Source organism: Anguilla rostrata, chromosome 1 (genome assembly GCF_018555375.3).
Source record: "Anguilla rostrata isolate EN2019 chromosome 1, ASM1855537v3, whole genome shotgun sequence".
Taxonomy (NCBI): domain Eukaryota; kingdom Metazoa; phylum Chordata; class Actinopteri; order Anguilliformes; family Anguillidae; genus Anguilla; species Anguilla rostrata.
In genome coordinates, this window is record NC_057933.1 from 29,872,141 (window position 1) to 29,886,307 (window position 14,167).

The window sequence follows — 14,167 nt, forward strand, 5'->3', positions numbered from 1 at the left end:
AGTCATTTACTGATGTAGCCCAGCCTATTATCTTGCAATGTCTAAGCCGTATTGGCCACTAAGGAGGCCTGAATGATTCTGTTTTGAACATAGCTTCTGATATGAACATCCATGCTGTGTGGCACTTAAAGAATGCCAAAATGGATGCCATAATGTTCCTGAATGGCTCAGACATTTAGTGTTCCTCAAACACACCCCAAAATGAGAAGGAGAACAAACTCTTCTTTTATTAGCATAAGCTTGAAATGCTACACGTGTGAAGCAAGTTGTCAATAGCCACTAGGAAGGATTTTATTCTCATGTATTAAACCTTTTATTTTATGTACAATATTAGGCTTGATGGCCGCTGTGCTATCACACTGTGTGACAAAGCCTGAACAGGCCACACTTTGTGTACTGCCAAATTGCAACAACTTCAAGAAGAGAGAGGTTCAAAGCTGGCCTTTGAAGCCATGTGTGTGCAAATAGAATTGTTTTGATTTATGAATACAGATCCCCTTCCACTTTCATTTCCTCTAGCAGAGAATAGTAGATGTCATTGTTAAACAGTCACCGTAAAATTATGTGTGCTTGTCAAATTTAATGTGTCCAAACCATATGATTCCTGCTATATAACGGAACCAAATGTGTAATATGGCAGACACATTCAGGCATTCATACCAGTCTGTGTGTTCTCTGGCTGCTCATTGGCTATGCACTGTGCCTTCTGTTCTCCAAACAAAATTGCTGGGACTGTGAATATCCGTGGCTGTTAAATGAAGTCAGTCCTGTATGGGGTATCGAGGAGGGAGCTCTTTCATAGGACTGCAGTGCCACCCAGTGGTCAGAACAGGTTGCAGCCTCTGTAGAGGCTCTCTCTAAGAAACGGGACTATAAGTGGCATTTGTCTCTAATTAAAAGCAGCACTTGTTGAAGCACTTGGTCTGGAGGAGGACTGGCATCCACCACGACACAGGCTGGATCTTCGACCCTCTTGTAGGCTTGCTCCACTCTGCAAAGCATGGAGAGGAGCCAGTGAAATGCACTACTCACCCAGTCATTTTCATGAATGAAGAGAATGGGAAGATGCATACTTTAACTGGAGTGCTCTTTGCTGCTCACAAAACACATAATGCTAAATGTATTCATTTTGTGGACACACTGTTCTCTCTGTCTTGTGGAAAAAACGTAAATGGCCGTTTTGTAAAATGACAGTGAAAGTCCAGGCGTCTGCAGGTTTCTGTCTGATGAGGTCAGCAGAACTCTGAATCTGTCTGCCTCTCCAGGCCACATACTTTTTAATTTTGCTTTACCTCATATTTTATAGCAAAAAAGGGACAAAAGAAAAAAAAATTGCAGTCAAAGCTGTTAGACCAAGAAAAGCATCAAATGCAAACTGTTCTGTCGTACAGACAAGCAGTGGAAACACAGAAAATAAAAGCGCACAGAAATTCCAGAATAACTTTTGACAGGTGGGCTACAATATGAGCATGTCTGTAGCTGTGTACTACCAGAGTAATAATGGTACTACTTATAATTATGGAAATAGATTATGGCTCCCCTCTAGAGTTCTCAACAGGCCTGAAAATTCAAGCCAGACCCAACCCGGCCTGAGATCACATGCATTTAGGCTAAACCCCACCCAACCTGGAAAAAAAAGAAAAAAAAAGAATGCGAGTCAGAAATTTCCAGAAAACGGCTGCATAACTCACATAGGCAGCTCAGACCACTCGCACACACGTTGTGCAAAAGGGAGAGAGCGAGAGGACAGCAGCGTATGCAAGTTGTGCAGCTGTTTTCCGGCAATCGTCGACTCACTTTTTTTTTTTGGTATCGCATCCATCTTGTCGCATCTTTTTCTGACTTTGTTTTTGTTGTTGTAAACTTATCATTGATAGGATATCCCCCAACCTCCATTTCGTTCCTATAGTAGTTAGTTACAACAAACAGGAGCTGTTGGGTGATTAAAATTGATGTATTTTAACAAATAGAGAAAGTCCGAGTATTTGTTTTCGTCATACTCGTTCCTGGTTATGGTTATACACTTTGTTGTACGTCGCTCTGGATAAGAGCGTCTGCCAAATGCCTGTAATGTAATGTAATGTAATTTGGTTGACTCAAAAAAGTAAATCTACACATTGGACTTTGCTCACATGTAAAAATGTGAGTTTAATACAAACAGACAGACATTTTGTATACTATGCAGCCCGAATCAATGACAATAAATTCTTGACCTGAACCCGGCCTGAGGGCTCAGGCTAACTGAGAGCTCCCGTCTGACCTGTACACACCTGTCTTGGCTTTTCACTACCTGAAGAATGATGATTCACTAACGAAAGGAAGGAGTGCTCGTGGTAGACCACGAGCAATTAATTGCCAGTCTTACAACACTTCTGTTAATCAGGGCTGAATGAACAGCTGTATTGATTACACGGTGTCCATGCACTGTGCCTTCACAAGGTGGCGCTGCTGCACTTACTTGGTGCGGAACAGGTGGTTAGCCTCCAGCTCCGCTTCCTCCCTGGTCTTCTCCACGCCCCTCCCGCTGAGCCTCCTCAGCCGCTCCTCCGGGCTGACGGTCAGCAGCAGGACCAGGTCCGGGCGCAGCAGGTCACTCGGCCAGCGGTACACCTCGGACCCGGGGCCAGGCAGGTTACTCACCTTCCCCGCTACCGCCGTGGCGATGGCATAGGCCGCAGTGCTGTGCCAGTACCTGCAGGCGGAAGAGGCCGTTGTGGTCCTCAGGACTTCAGACAACCGCAAGATGGCTGTAACTCTGATACTATCTTGTACATTCATTCGTTCGTAACATGTAAATCACCTAAAATAACATATAGGCCCATTCTCTGAAAAAGGGTCAAAAGTTTACTATCCTCTATTCTACTGCAGATCTATTACAGATGGGGACTATTTCCATTCATTGCATCCTTTGATCTTTAGCATTGTGTCTAATGTCTGTACATCTCATTTAATTCATGTGTACAGTGCATGAATTTTGATAAGCTTTGCAATGGAGTATGAAAAGAAGGTGTGTGTGTGTGTGTGTGTGTGTGTGCATGTGCACTGGTTATTGTTCCAGGTAGGTTTAATTGAGCTACAGATATTTTCATTCTTTTCCCTCTGTTGCTCCCCGGTGTGTAACATTCAGTCACATGTATCAGTGCTTAGTGGCGCAAACCACACTATCAGTTCCGAAGAATGCAAACAGGAATGCGCTCTCCTTTGAAGTGTCGAAGTGTGTGACGTCAGTTGCTGCTGTGTGTAACACCGCAGTTCAGAGGTCGCACCCACACAGACATGAGTAAAAGGAAGATTTCACGCGTGGCTTAACAGGTGGTGTAGCGGGTGCCCGACAGACCACAAGGGTTTCTGTTGTACTGTCAACCAGGCTGACTGAAACCCTCCCTGCCCTGTGTGATACTAGGGCTGACTGTGCAATGCCCTGCGGGGCTGCTGGCCTCAATCAGCATCCGCTTTATCCAGGCTCAATACCAGACTGTGGGGTTCGCCCACGCACTAGAATAGTGCCTTCAAAGGATGCACCGCCCAGCAGCCCACAAACCTACTGATTTTAGATTTGGGTTTCAAATCTGGATCTGGCTACACACATCCATGAATGATGCTTCTTAAATAAATGTGTAGCAGGTGCAATTGTGAAAGATACAATTAATGTATTTTTGTTTGTCCCTCATACATATATACGGAACCAATTAGTCCATCCATCCATCCATTATCTATACCCGCTTATCCTGAGCAGGGTCGCGGGGGGTGCTGGAGCCTATCCCAGCATGCATTGGGTGAGAGGCAGGAATACACCCTGGACAGGCCGTCAATCTATCGCAGGGCGCACACACACCATTCCCTCACACACTCATACCTATGGGCAATTTTAGGGTCTCCAATCGGCCTACCTGCAAGTCTTTGGACTTTCGGAGGAAACCGGAGTACGTGGACACAGGGAGAACATGCAAACTCCACACAGAAAGGCCCGAGATTCGAACCCACGACCTTCTTGCTGTGAAGCGACAGTGCTACCCACTGTACCACCGTGGTGCCCGGAACCAATTAGTATCCATCGTAATTGATTACAATTAACTCAATGTTCCAATAGGTTGTTTTAGGGACTGGAACAATTGATTGAAAAACCAATTAAGCCTGAGACAGCAGCCATGACATTGTTTAAGGGCCTAATGTCCAATATCCACAAACAAAAAATGCTGAATAGACAGTTTTAGCAGTATTTTACTGCTATGCGTGAATATTTCACTGGCAATGTTTCTCCCTTCAAGCACTTAAATAGGTACAGCTACTAGGTAATTGATCAAACCTAAATTACCGGAAGCATCTGGAACAAAAAAAAGCTTACTTACAGTATATTGCCCTGGACCGAGCCCAGTGCTAAACAAATGAATAATGCCCTTTAGAGAAAAGATGGCAGTGGGCTCTGATTTTAAATCCAGCTCTGAACAGAGATCAGTATAGGGTGCCAATTCCTATGGGCAAATGAGAGGCTGATTTGGTATTCCTACCTGTCCACCACGACGGGACTGTGCTGGCTTGCCACAGCAATCTGGCTAGCGGTGACGTAATTCCCCATGGCATAGAACGCCCGTCTGAGGAGGGCGGGCTCTGAGTCGAAGCGCTGTCTCCATGGAGACAGACACTGCGGCGGAGATCCCAGCAAAGCGGCACTGAGCTCCGCTGTCAGAGAGCGTGTCAGTGTAGTTTTCCCTGGTGAATGACAGCAAGAGGAAATAAGGATGGAAAGGATGAAAAAGAAAAGATGTGGAAAAAGTGAATGAAGTAAAGAAAGGCATTACAGCACATACAATTGCGTAAACACTGACTGATTCAGTGACACATGTATTGACGATACAGTAGTATAGGCTACAAGTAATTCAGAACGAATAGGCTACATCAGTCTCGGTTTCCAGGACAATCACTAAAGCAAAGGCCCAAAACCACAGGGACCCAAACTGTGTTAGTATTCGTTTCAGAGCTTGTGTGAATATTAAAGGTACAAGTATGCAATGTAAAGAACAAAATATTCACATAATTTGCTCTAAAGGGGGAATTTTCTACAAACTGCCCCTCTTGCACCGTAGGTCCGTAGCTCAACACCCCCCAATGGTATTCAATTACTGCGTACAATATTCAGTGAGTGACAATGTAGGCTACTGTGTACTAAACTAACCTGTTGCATCCAATCCTTCAATGACTATGACTGGGAACTGCCCATTCCTCTTTAGTGTCAGATTCTGGTCCACCAGTTCCAGCAATTCCTTTGTCTCTGGAATTATTTCCACGCTCTGTTGAAGAGAAAGGTACACAGTAAAATTTTCAATGTTAAACAGACTATAATAGAGTGCATTTGATCCCTCTTGGATTTGTATAAACACTGTTCAAGTTAAATTAACACAGAAAATCAGAGGTGTGAAAGTCCCAGGGTCAGAAAGTAAACCCATTTCACTAATTAGTTCTACCTCCTGGCTGAAAAATTGTGTTAATTAGCAAGTGATTGGCACAAAATACTGGGGAGTTTTTCTTCCTGAACCTGAATTTTCCACCTCAAAATGTTTTTTGGTGTATGAGTTTAATAGATGTCACAGTACTCAGCTTTTTTTTTTAGTTTACTTGTATTTTCTTGGTCTATAGCTAGTCCCCAAATACTCGGTCGTCAGAAATTTACGTAGCCTAAGTATCTAAGCTATTGTTCATTCCACATTAAACAGACTGGGTCAGTCAAAAATACACAGAATTCGGAATGATACACAATTAAAAAAACTGAAAGTGAACCCTTCAACACAGGGATTTCAAGCTCAAACCCTGGAGGGCCACTGTCAGGTGGTTTTTGATGTACTTAAGCGCTTCATTTAAGTCACTGATTAGCAAAGGTCTTCACACATTGTTTCCAATGGCTATCGGCTGCTGATTGACAGTAAATCACAACACCCTGTAGAGTCAGCAGCCCTTCAGGATATGAGTTCGAGATCCCTGCTGGCATTCCTCGCTTGTATTCCATGTAATACCTGTTTCAGTCGCTAGATGGGAATATTATACTCTTGAGCGCCTGACCGATTGTTCGGGAGAGGCGTGTGACGTAGGCAGTTAATGTCAACATAGCCTACTAGTTGTAGAAAGGCAGAAAAACGTGCGCAGACAGAACTTTCAATTTGCGAACAACCAAATGTATCACTGTAGACTCCTTACCTTTTCCATAACTTTGTGGGCATCTCCAAAGCTGTAGAACACATCGTTACCCATTATATTTAGCGTTGATGGGTGATACTGTGGCATCCGAGCTGGTACAAGGCAATATTTATCCACGAGCACCTCCGTGGCATCTTCTGACTTGGACCACAAGTGCTGCCACCACTGGCCGTCTTCTTCCTGGACGTAAGTGCACACATTCACCCAAGAACCCATAACTAGTTCATGGAACATCGGTATTGCCTCTGCATCTTTGATGAGAAACCCCCTGAACAACGAGTTTTTCACATCTGGGAGAAAAGAGAACACGTCCAATAAGCTGCCTCTTGGTAACGCCGAAATTAAGTTATTTTTAAGATCTTCATACCGCATCGCTCTTTGAAATCGGTCATCGGTGCAAATGTGGAGCGAATAACTTTTCGCCCCACCAAATATTTTTTCAAAAGTCTGTTGCTCGCCAGATAGGCTTGCCTGCGGATTTTTGCTCAAGCCAAAATAAACCGGATCCGAGTTAGGTTCGCACTCCACTGCGAAAACACGTGAACACCACTGACCCAAACGACAGAGCACCCGTTTAGCCATGTTTAGACGAAGGAACATACGCACCGTCACCTAAACTTATTTGCGCTGATCAGCTGAGAGGAAGGGTGTGACAATTCAAGATAAATCGAAACTTACAGTGAAAGAGAAAGTAAAGTTCTGAGTCAATTACTCCATCGTAAACACTGAAACGAAAGTAGCCTAGGCATGCTGACATGAATATATTTTGATTAGATTCACAGGACGGTGCTGCAAAAGCCAATGCGTGCTCAGTCAACTTACCCTGTTGTTTAAATAAGGGTTATTAAACTTTAAAAAATGTTATTTCTAAACACATTTTACGTTCTAAATATATATATATGACTATATATATATATATATGTATGGCTATATGTATATATATATATATATATATATATATATATATATATATATAAATAGTCTCATCTGACCACAACACAAAATTGTTGAACTTGAAACCGGGTGTATGGTCAGACGAGGTCAAAATTGAGCTTTTTGGCCACAAATCCCAGAAAGGGGGTTCGTGCCTGAAGAAGTATGTTTACATTGAAATGGATGTCATACTTATGGTGAAAAAGGGTAGTGGATCTTTGATGTTATGCGGTTTATTGTGCTTTTTTGTGTATTTTCACTGGTGTCTCGTGGCTCTACCTGAGTGGCCCAGTACACTTTAAAAATATGTAAATGTTAATATTTTTTTGCGCGCTATGTGAAATGTCATGTTGTTTTACTATGCTTTTTGTGTATGTAACAAGTTATTTATGTATGCATTAATACAATTTACCCGGTATTTGTGTGTTGAGGAGTGACTCTTCAATGAACGCTATTCATTTATTATTTCATTTATTCATACAGTAGGCTTCGCACAAATCCCCAAGTTTAAATTACTTCACGCTACTTTCACTTTCCTTTCTAGAATAGAGAAACTTTGCGTTTATCTTTTAACCACGCCCAAAGAAAACAAGTATGAATACACTGTGACCGGAGAAATTAATTCAGCTGTGCTTTTTAAACAACGAAAGAACAGTCCTGAGACCACACCGTGGGGAATCATGTTGCTTTCATCCCAGATCGTTTTTGTCAAAATGATGTTGCAGGTGTGCATCACCAACCTCCACATCATCTTCTTGGGCACCTTTGACAGGGTATTCAGCTGGATGGGAGCAAACGTTGGCCAGGGTCGTGCGGCACGCGTTGCACACAAGGCAGACAAGAGCGAGCCGGTCACCCTGAAATCTCCGACTCCGAGCAGCGTCAACTATCACTTCACGCGACAGTGCAACTACAAGTGCGGATTCTGTTTCCATACAGCGAAAACTTCATTTGTCCTGCCAATTGAAGAAGCTAAAAGGGGACTTAGCTTATTGAAGGAATCTGGTGAGTTGAAGAAGTTGATACATATTATTTTTTTCCAGCAAAAGAAACGAAATAAGCACAAAATAATCGATTTGCAATCGTGTGTAGGCTTCTGTATGACTTTAATTCAACATTAAAAAGTTTGTATAAGCTATGGGTGCATGTCTTGTGTAAATTTTCTAATATATCCTTTATAGGAATGGAAAAAATAAACTTTTCTGGCGGAGAGCCCTTTTTACAAGAAAAGGGTGATTTCGTTGGGAAACTTGTGCAGTTCTGCAAACAAGATCTCCAGCTCCCGAGTGTTAGTATAGTAAGCAACGGGAGCCTGATTCGAGAGAGTTGGTTTCGGAAATACGGTAAGGTCACTTCCTGAATAGGCTATGCATTCTGTTTTAGAATTCATTTCCTCACGTATATATTTGTCCCATAGGGGAAATTAATCTCCGGTTATAATCTCAAGACCCATGGTTTCAGCATAAAATGTATATTTTATGCTGAAACCTTGGTAACAAGGGACATTCAGTAAAATAAAATAAATAATATTTTTGAAAATATTTTCACTGCACCTTTTTCCCATTGTATCCACAGCTTGTATTGTGTCAGAATAATTAAACTTTTTTCTACGGGGTTTCAGCAGGATAGGTTACTCGTAGTTTCATACCCGGTATAGCCAGAGTACTGCTTTAGGCTACTGCGGAGAGAACTGTGGGTTTTGTTCCGGACAATTGCACATCTTTAAATGATCATTTTCATTTTGATTGACTTGTTCACATAAATACATATTTAAATCCGCTGCAGTAAAAAGTTCATGACTTTTTGACACATGCCTATAATGTAGATGTACATTATCATCCCATTCCACCTCGCCCAATGCACACTGGGATAGGTTCCAGCACCCCGCGACCCTGCCAAGAATAAGCGGGTATATAGTGGCTCGATGGATTCCATCCCGCATTCACAATTTCGTGAAATAATACATTAGAAGCATGTGGAAACACACCCAGGTGTGGTGCGGAGCCCAGTGGTTTCACCTTACTGTACTATCTCGAATTGACTCTAGGTTGTAGCATTGCTACATATAAAACTGGCTGTGTGGGAGGTACAGCACGATTGCACTGAGCGGAGATGTTATTAAAATGATAAAAGGTTTGAGGGAACAACACGATTGTATTTGTTTATGCATTGGTTTATTTTAATTTACGTGATATTTTCCAATCACCTTCATGTTCGATCATTTATTAGGTTATCATCAACAGCCTATATTTCCGCACCGTTCTCTCATAGGGGAATATTTGGACATTATCGCAATTTCCTGCGATAGTTTCGACGAGGACACCAACAAGCTGATCGGCCGGACCCAGGGAAGGAAAAGTCATATCGACAACTTGTACAGGGTGCGGAGCTGGTGCAAGGAATATAAGGTGGCCTTCAAGATAAACTCGGTGATCAACAGCTTCAACGTGGAAGAGGATATGCGCGAGCAAATCCTGGAGCTTTCTCCTGTGCGCTGGAAGGTGCGTCTTGTTGAACGCTGCTGCGGTCTAGTTACACTCTGCCTGCATGCTGATCAAAGTGACGTATGAATAAGTGGATCTGTGGAGGAGCCTACCTGATAACCCAGTGAGCACAAGCCCGAATACAGGCTGAATATAGACGTCTAGGGAGGTGTAAATCTAGGTTTCTCGCAGAAAACGTAGTTCGTTGACTGTTTTAACGTCACTGCAGTGTGATCAAACGTACACGAAGTGCTAGTGTGTTGTTAGCCTTTATTGATCGCAATTCTACGAGGCCGTGTGATGTAGCTATCACAAGCCAATAGAACTAACGCATAAAATTGATTTTTAACGTTACTTGTTCAATGCAGTGTTCAGCCGTTTTAGGTCACACCCTCAATAAACGGCAACTGTGTAGAGTAAGTGAATGGGTCTTTATATACAGTATCTCTACATGCACAGGTATTCCAGTGTCTGGTAATCGAGGGGGAGAATGCTGGGGAAAATGCTCTTCGGGAGGCTGAGAGATTTGTGATCAGTGACCAGCAGTTCCAGGACTTCCTGGACCGCCACAATGACATTACCTGCCTAGTCCCTGAATCCAACCAAAAGGTGAGGGTGCATGTGGCTGTGGGAGATGGTAGAACTGTACAAGTGTTTTGTTGTGTTTTTTTTTTTTTTTTCTGTTACAAAAATAATAATTCACTGTGGAACTGTGGGAGGGTGTAACAGCTGACCGCAGTTTCCACAGAAACAGGCTCTATTATAGTACTGAACAAGGTTGGGTGTATTTGTGTTTTTCATTGATGCAAAATGATTCTGTTTCTGTATGTTACAAAAGTAAGTAATGTGGTTCAAGTTAATGGTGATTTGAAAGATTCTAAAGTTATATATGCAAAATACGTGTGTACTGCATAATACATAATCAGTAAAAGAAGCACAAACACTGAAGCCAAGCATTACGCTGTTCTTTCCTCCCTGTTTATTTGTTGTTGCTTATGATCATTCATTTTGTAATGTATAATAAACTTATAAGATAATTCTTTTATTTTTTATTTATCTTGTCTCTTCAGATGAGAGATTCCTATCTTATCCTGGATGAATATGTAAGTCCCACCATTTAAAACCTTATGAAAGCCTTTCTACTATTTATTTTTACCATGAATTGCCTTTTCTACATTGTTCGGTCCATTGGAACGTTGAGAGTTAATTATTCCGTCCTTCTACAGATGAGGTTCCTCGACTGCCGTGAAGGCAGGAAGGACCCCTCAAAGTCCATCCTGGACGTAGGGGTGGAAAACGCCATTCAGTTCAGTGGCTTCGATGAGAAGATGTTTCTGAAGAGAGGTGGAAAGTACGTGTGGAGCAAGGCTAACATGAGGCTAGAGTGGTAGCCTTCAAAAGGGAGGAGAACTATGAAGTTTTTCAGGAATGTGTATTTTTTTGTAAGGCAAATGTTGACCAAGTGAACTCACATGTGGACTTTTTTTTGCCATGGAGTTCTGCGTTTTTTCTTGTGTGCGTGTGTTTGCTCTCAGAATATTTATCCGGTAGCACATTACGGTAACTGTAGGTTTATACGCAACACATCCATAAGACTAACACAGCAGCTACATATGAAGTTGACTCTTCAAGTATTATTCAATGTCAAATGTATTTTATTGAACTCACTGGTTTAATAAGCAATACAATATGTAATTTACTAAAGAATGTATTCTATGATTATAATAGATTTTGTTTTAATAAGAAACGCACATAAATGGAATTGTTATATATAGGTAATTTAATTTAATTTAAATTGATTTGTTGTTGTGAACTCTCTTTTTCCAGATTTTGTATGCATTTTATTTGGACAGGGTACAAAAACCCTTGCTGTATTGCATTTTCATGTCACTTTACATTTTCATGTCACTGCATGCAAATGTGTGTTTCAGAGCTTATGTTTCAGAGCTTAAATAAATTGTTGTTTATTTATAGTGTTAGTTGTCATGCAGTTAATTGTGATGCACTTTTGTAATTTTGTGGCATTAATAGCCAACTATAGGGCATGCCTCATTACCGGCCTGGAAGAATGTTCTCACTGCCTTAGCACGGGAGACTGGAATACATGACACCATATTATATTTGTTACAACATTTCATATTGCCTGTTTTTTGTGTTAATCATAATGGACATAAAACTCATAAATCAGCCATTTTTTGAATAGGGCCATCTAAAACAGGTGGCAACATAGCACTTATTGAAAATGTTTTGGTACTGGAGGAAAAAAAAAAAATACTACCCAAACCCATGAAGTTAATCTGAACTGGAAAATGGTAATACTGAGAAATGTAAAGCTCGATAAATAGAAACACGTTGAAGAAAACAGCAGTATTAAGTACAGTTGCAAGGAATAGAATGCGATATGATGTAGTGACGTCGCCCAGTACGTGAATGTTGACGTGAAGGACTTTGTGGATAGAGATAATTCATCTGAAACCTCCCTCCAATGGTAGCCTACACATCTCACATTCAAGGGCATATTACTGTAGTTTGCAAAGTGGCAACCAAATTGTGAAATTAACTAAGTACTAAGTTTATCGCTTGTTAGTTTTGGTTTAGTATGTGGCCCGGTTGCAAAGTCTCCTCACCGTAACCATAAAGTTAAATATGTTGCCCAAATGGCACATCAAAAATTGAGCCTAGAATAAATTTAAAAAATTTAAAAAAATTAAAAAAAAAAAAAACCTCAACCAGTCTGTCATAGCCTACAATTGTCCATACTTCGAGTCTGCTCAGCTTTCACAGACTACTGTGCCTGTGACGCCTCTGTGCCGACAGAGGGAGCGCCTTTCGATTTCTTTCAGTCTCCAGAATTGCGGTCGGTCTTCTCGTAGCCTTCAAACTAAAAACGGAAAGAAAACATTGCTGGATAAATGGCGTCTTCTTTCGAGCGGGTGTTGCGGTACAGCTGATTCTCTTGACTCAATGGGACTTCCAAGGTAGAATAATAATCTCTAAGTGTATTGAAAATGATTATGTTGCAATGCTGTATATAGCTAGCTATCTAAGACCGCTATGATAGCAAAGCTAGAATAATATTAGGGACATCGCCCAGTTGCTTAGGGCTGAGGTGCTGAGCTTTTGAGCTTTGTATCAAACCGTTAGCTCGTGAATGTTCAGCATTAAAGCGTTAGGCATTTCCCTTTATGATTGACAGGTGTTTTTGGTGTATTAAACTGTGCATTTTTCAATTTTTCCGGCTGTGCATCCAGTCAGTCGTGGGGCATGCGCGGTGAATTGCACTATACTAGCTATGTTATTTCTTCATAGTATAACTAGGGCTTTCGTTCGTATAACGTTAGCTGGCTCGGTAACGTTAGTGTTTTGATATTTTCATCCATGGGCATGGACGTCATTCAGAAGGACGTCTACCAGCATTCCATGTGATACTTCGTATTCATCCGGTGTACTGCTAAAATAGAAGGCACACTTGGCGCTTCGTTGTATCTATCCGTAATCCTATTTATTTGTGAAAACTCCAGCGATTTACCAGCTATCCCTTCTGACGGATCTCCGACTTTAAACGGAGATCAACATACAATCAGTACCACAGAAGGTAAGGTAATGAGTGTTCTTAAATGATTGTATTATAGCTAGCGAAGTATTTATTTTTGTCATCCTGTTAACGGGTTTACTTTCATTTTCCTCCATCCGTTAACGTTATGTCCAAGATTGACGCTAACCAGCGATCCCGGTTGCCTACTTTCCGCCAAGATGTGTTCCGTTATATGTTGTGTAGATTTACGATATTAGTGAATTGCTGATCAGTCAGCATGGTTGCGGTTGAAATGCAGAATAAAACGTAGCTACCAATTTAGTCCACAAGCGAGAGGTGCACGTAGCTAGTCTAGTGTTTTTAAAGATATTTTACAGGAACACAATTGTGTCCGTTTTATGTACAGCTAAATGGTTAACTGATTGCACATGTATATGTCCAATAACTGGGGTTTTGAAAAAGTAATGTAAAATCAACCTCAAGAAAGGGGACATTATTTGCGTTATTACGCATGAAGTCTGTGTAGTCTTCTCACGGTTGTGTTATTTGAAGAAGTCCGACGACTTAAAGTAACGTTAAAATCAGGAACAGCCTGACCTGCTTTTTGCATTGTTACTGCTTCGCGAAATGCTGTAGCTAGTCTGGAATAGTGCAGTGTGGCCATTCCATATTTCTTTAATTGCTGTCTAATCGCTGTAACTGGGCTGTGGCTTTAGATTTTAAAGCGTTTGACTTAGAAATGTGCTTAGGACATATTAGGGACCTGAGACAGTACAGACAGAATTTAGCGATGAGAAGCTAAGATTGTCTTTTTCCCGGTCTATTTAAATAATTGTGGTTGTGTTACGTCTAATGTTGTGCTTAAATCCTACGTCAATTATTGTTTTTCTGCACTGCCTAGTTTGTCTCGAAAACATGATGAGCTGCCCACGTGACAACCAACAACGCTGTTGAGGGTTCAGTTGGTTTTAAATATTTGAATAGTTAATTTTTAGTAACTGACATCTTTCAGTTATTAAATACTTTG

General features: G+C 41.4%; 3 protein-coding genes across 5 annotated transcripts in view; 2 read left to right on the forward strand and 1 right to left on the reverse strand.

Annotated features, from left to right (window-relative positions):
• Nucleotides 1–202: 202 nt before the first annotated feature.
• On the reverse strand, nucleotides 203–6,853 carry cmpk2 (cytidine monophosphate (UMP-CMP) kinase 2, mitochondrial). The gene is made up of 5 exons (XM_064333834.1): nucleotides 6,190–6,853; nucleotides 5,174–5,288; nucleotides 4,509–4,710; nucleotides 2,459–2,692; nucleotides 203–991 (listed from the first exon to the last, which is right to left on the reverse strand). The coding sequence occupies exons 1-5, from the start codon at nucleotides 6,787–6,789 to the stop codon at nucleotides 871–873; spliced, it is 1,272 nt and encodes a 423-aa protein (XP_064189904.1). The 5' UTR covers nucleotides 6,790–6,853; the 3' UTR covers nucleotides 203–870.
• An 864-nt stretch (nucleotides 6,854–7,717) lies between these two features.
• rsad2 (radical S-adenosyl methionine domain containing 2) lies at nucleotides 7,718–11,578 on the forward strand. Of its 2 annotated transcripts, none has more exons than XM_064333847.1 (6): nucleotides 7,718–8,127; nucleotides 8,304–8,465; nucleotides 9,352–9,623; nucleotides 10,065–10,214; nucleotides 10,676–10,708; nucleotides 10,832–11,578. In XM_064333847.1, exons 1-6 carry the CDS (start codon nucleotides 7,803–7,805, stop codon nucleotides 10,994–10,996), a joined length of 1,107 nt encoding a protein of 368 aa, XP_064189917.1. In that variant the 5' UTR covers nucleotides 7,718–7,802; the 3' UTR covers nucleotides 10,997–11,578. The 2 variants fall into 2 exon arrangements, with proteins under 2 accessions (XP_064189917.1, XP_064189927.1); XM_064333857.1 differs by having other exon boundaries at nucleotides 7,720–8,127; nucleotides 9,394–9,623.
• An 848-nt stretch (nucleotides 11,579–12,426) lies between these two features.
• The window catches only part of rnf144aa (ring finger protein 144aa), a 40,336-nt gene continuing 38,595 nt past the window's right edge, over nucleotides 12,427–14,167 (forward strand). For both annotated transcript variants that reach the window (XR_010329726.1, XM_064333869.1), the window contains exon 1: nucleotides 12,427–12,583. The gene's annotated coding sequence lies outside the window, so the exon portion shown is untranslated. The remainder of the gene's footprint in view (nucleotides 12,584–14,167) is intronic.

Excerpts from the sequence above, each read along its gene's own strand:
- cmpk2 (XM_064333834.1), bottom strand. The coding sequence starts at position 6,789 with ATGTTCCTTCGTCTAAACATGGCTAAACGGGTGCTCTGTCGTTTGGGT. Across the intron at positions 4,711-5,173 it reads TGAAGGATTGGATGCAACAG|GGAAAACTACACTGACACGC; the intron begins GTTAGTTTAGTA and ends GTCATTCACCAG. Across the intron at positions 2,693-4,508 it reads AGTCCCGTCGTGGTGGACAG|GTACTGGCACAGCACTGCGG; the intron begins GTAGGAATACCA and ends TTCCGCCTGCAG.
- rsad2 (XM_064333847.1), top strand. The coding sequence starts at position 7,803 with ATGTTGCTTTCATCCCAGATCGTTTTTGTCAAAATGATGTTGCAGGTG. Across the intron at positions 8,466-9,351 it reads GAGTTGGTTTCGGAAATACG|GTTATCATCAACAGCCTATA; the intron begins GTAAGGTCACTT and ends ATCATTTATTAG. Across the intron at positions 9,624-10,064 it reads TTTCTCCTGTGCGCTGGAAG|GTATTCCAGTGTCTGGTAAT; the intron begins GTGCGTCTTGTT and ends CTACATGCACAG.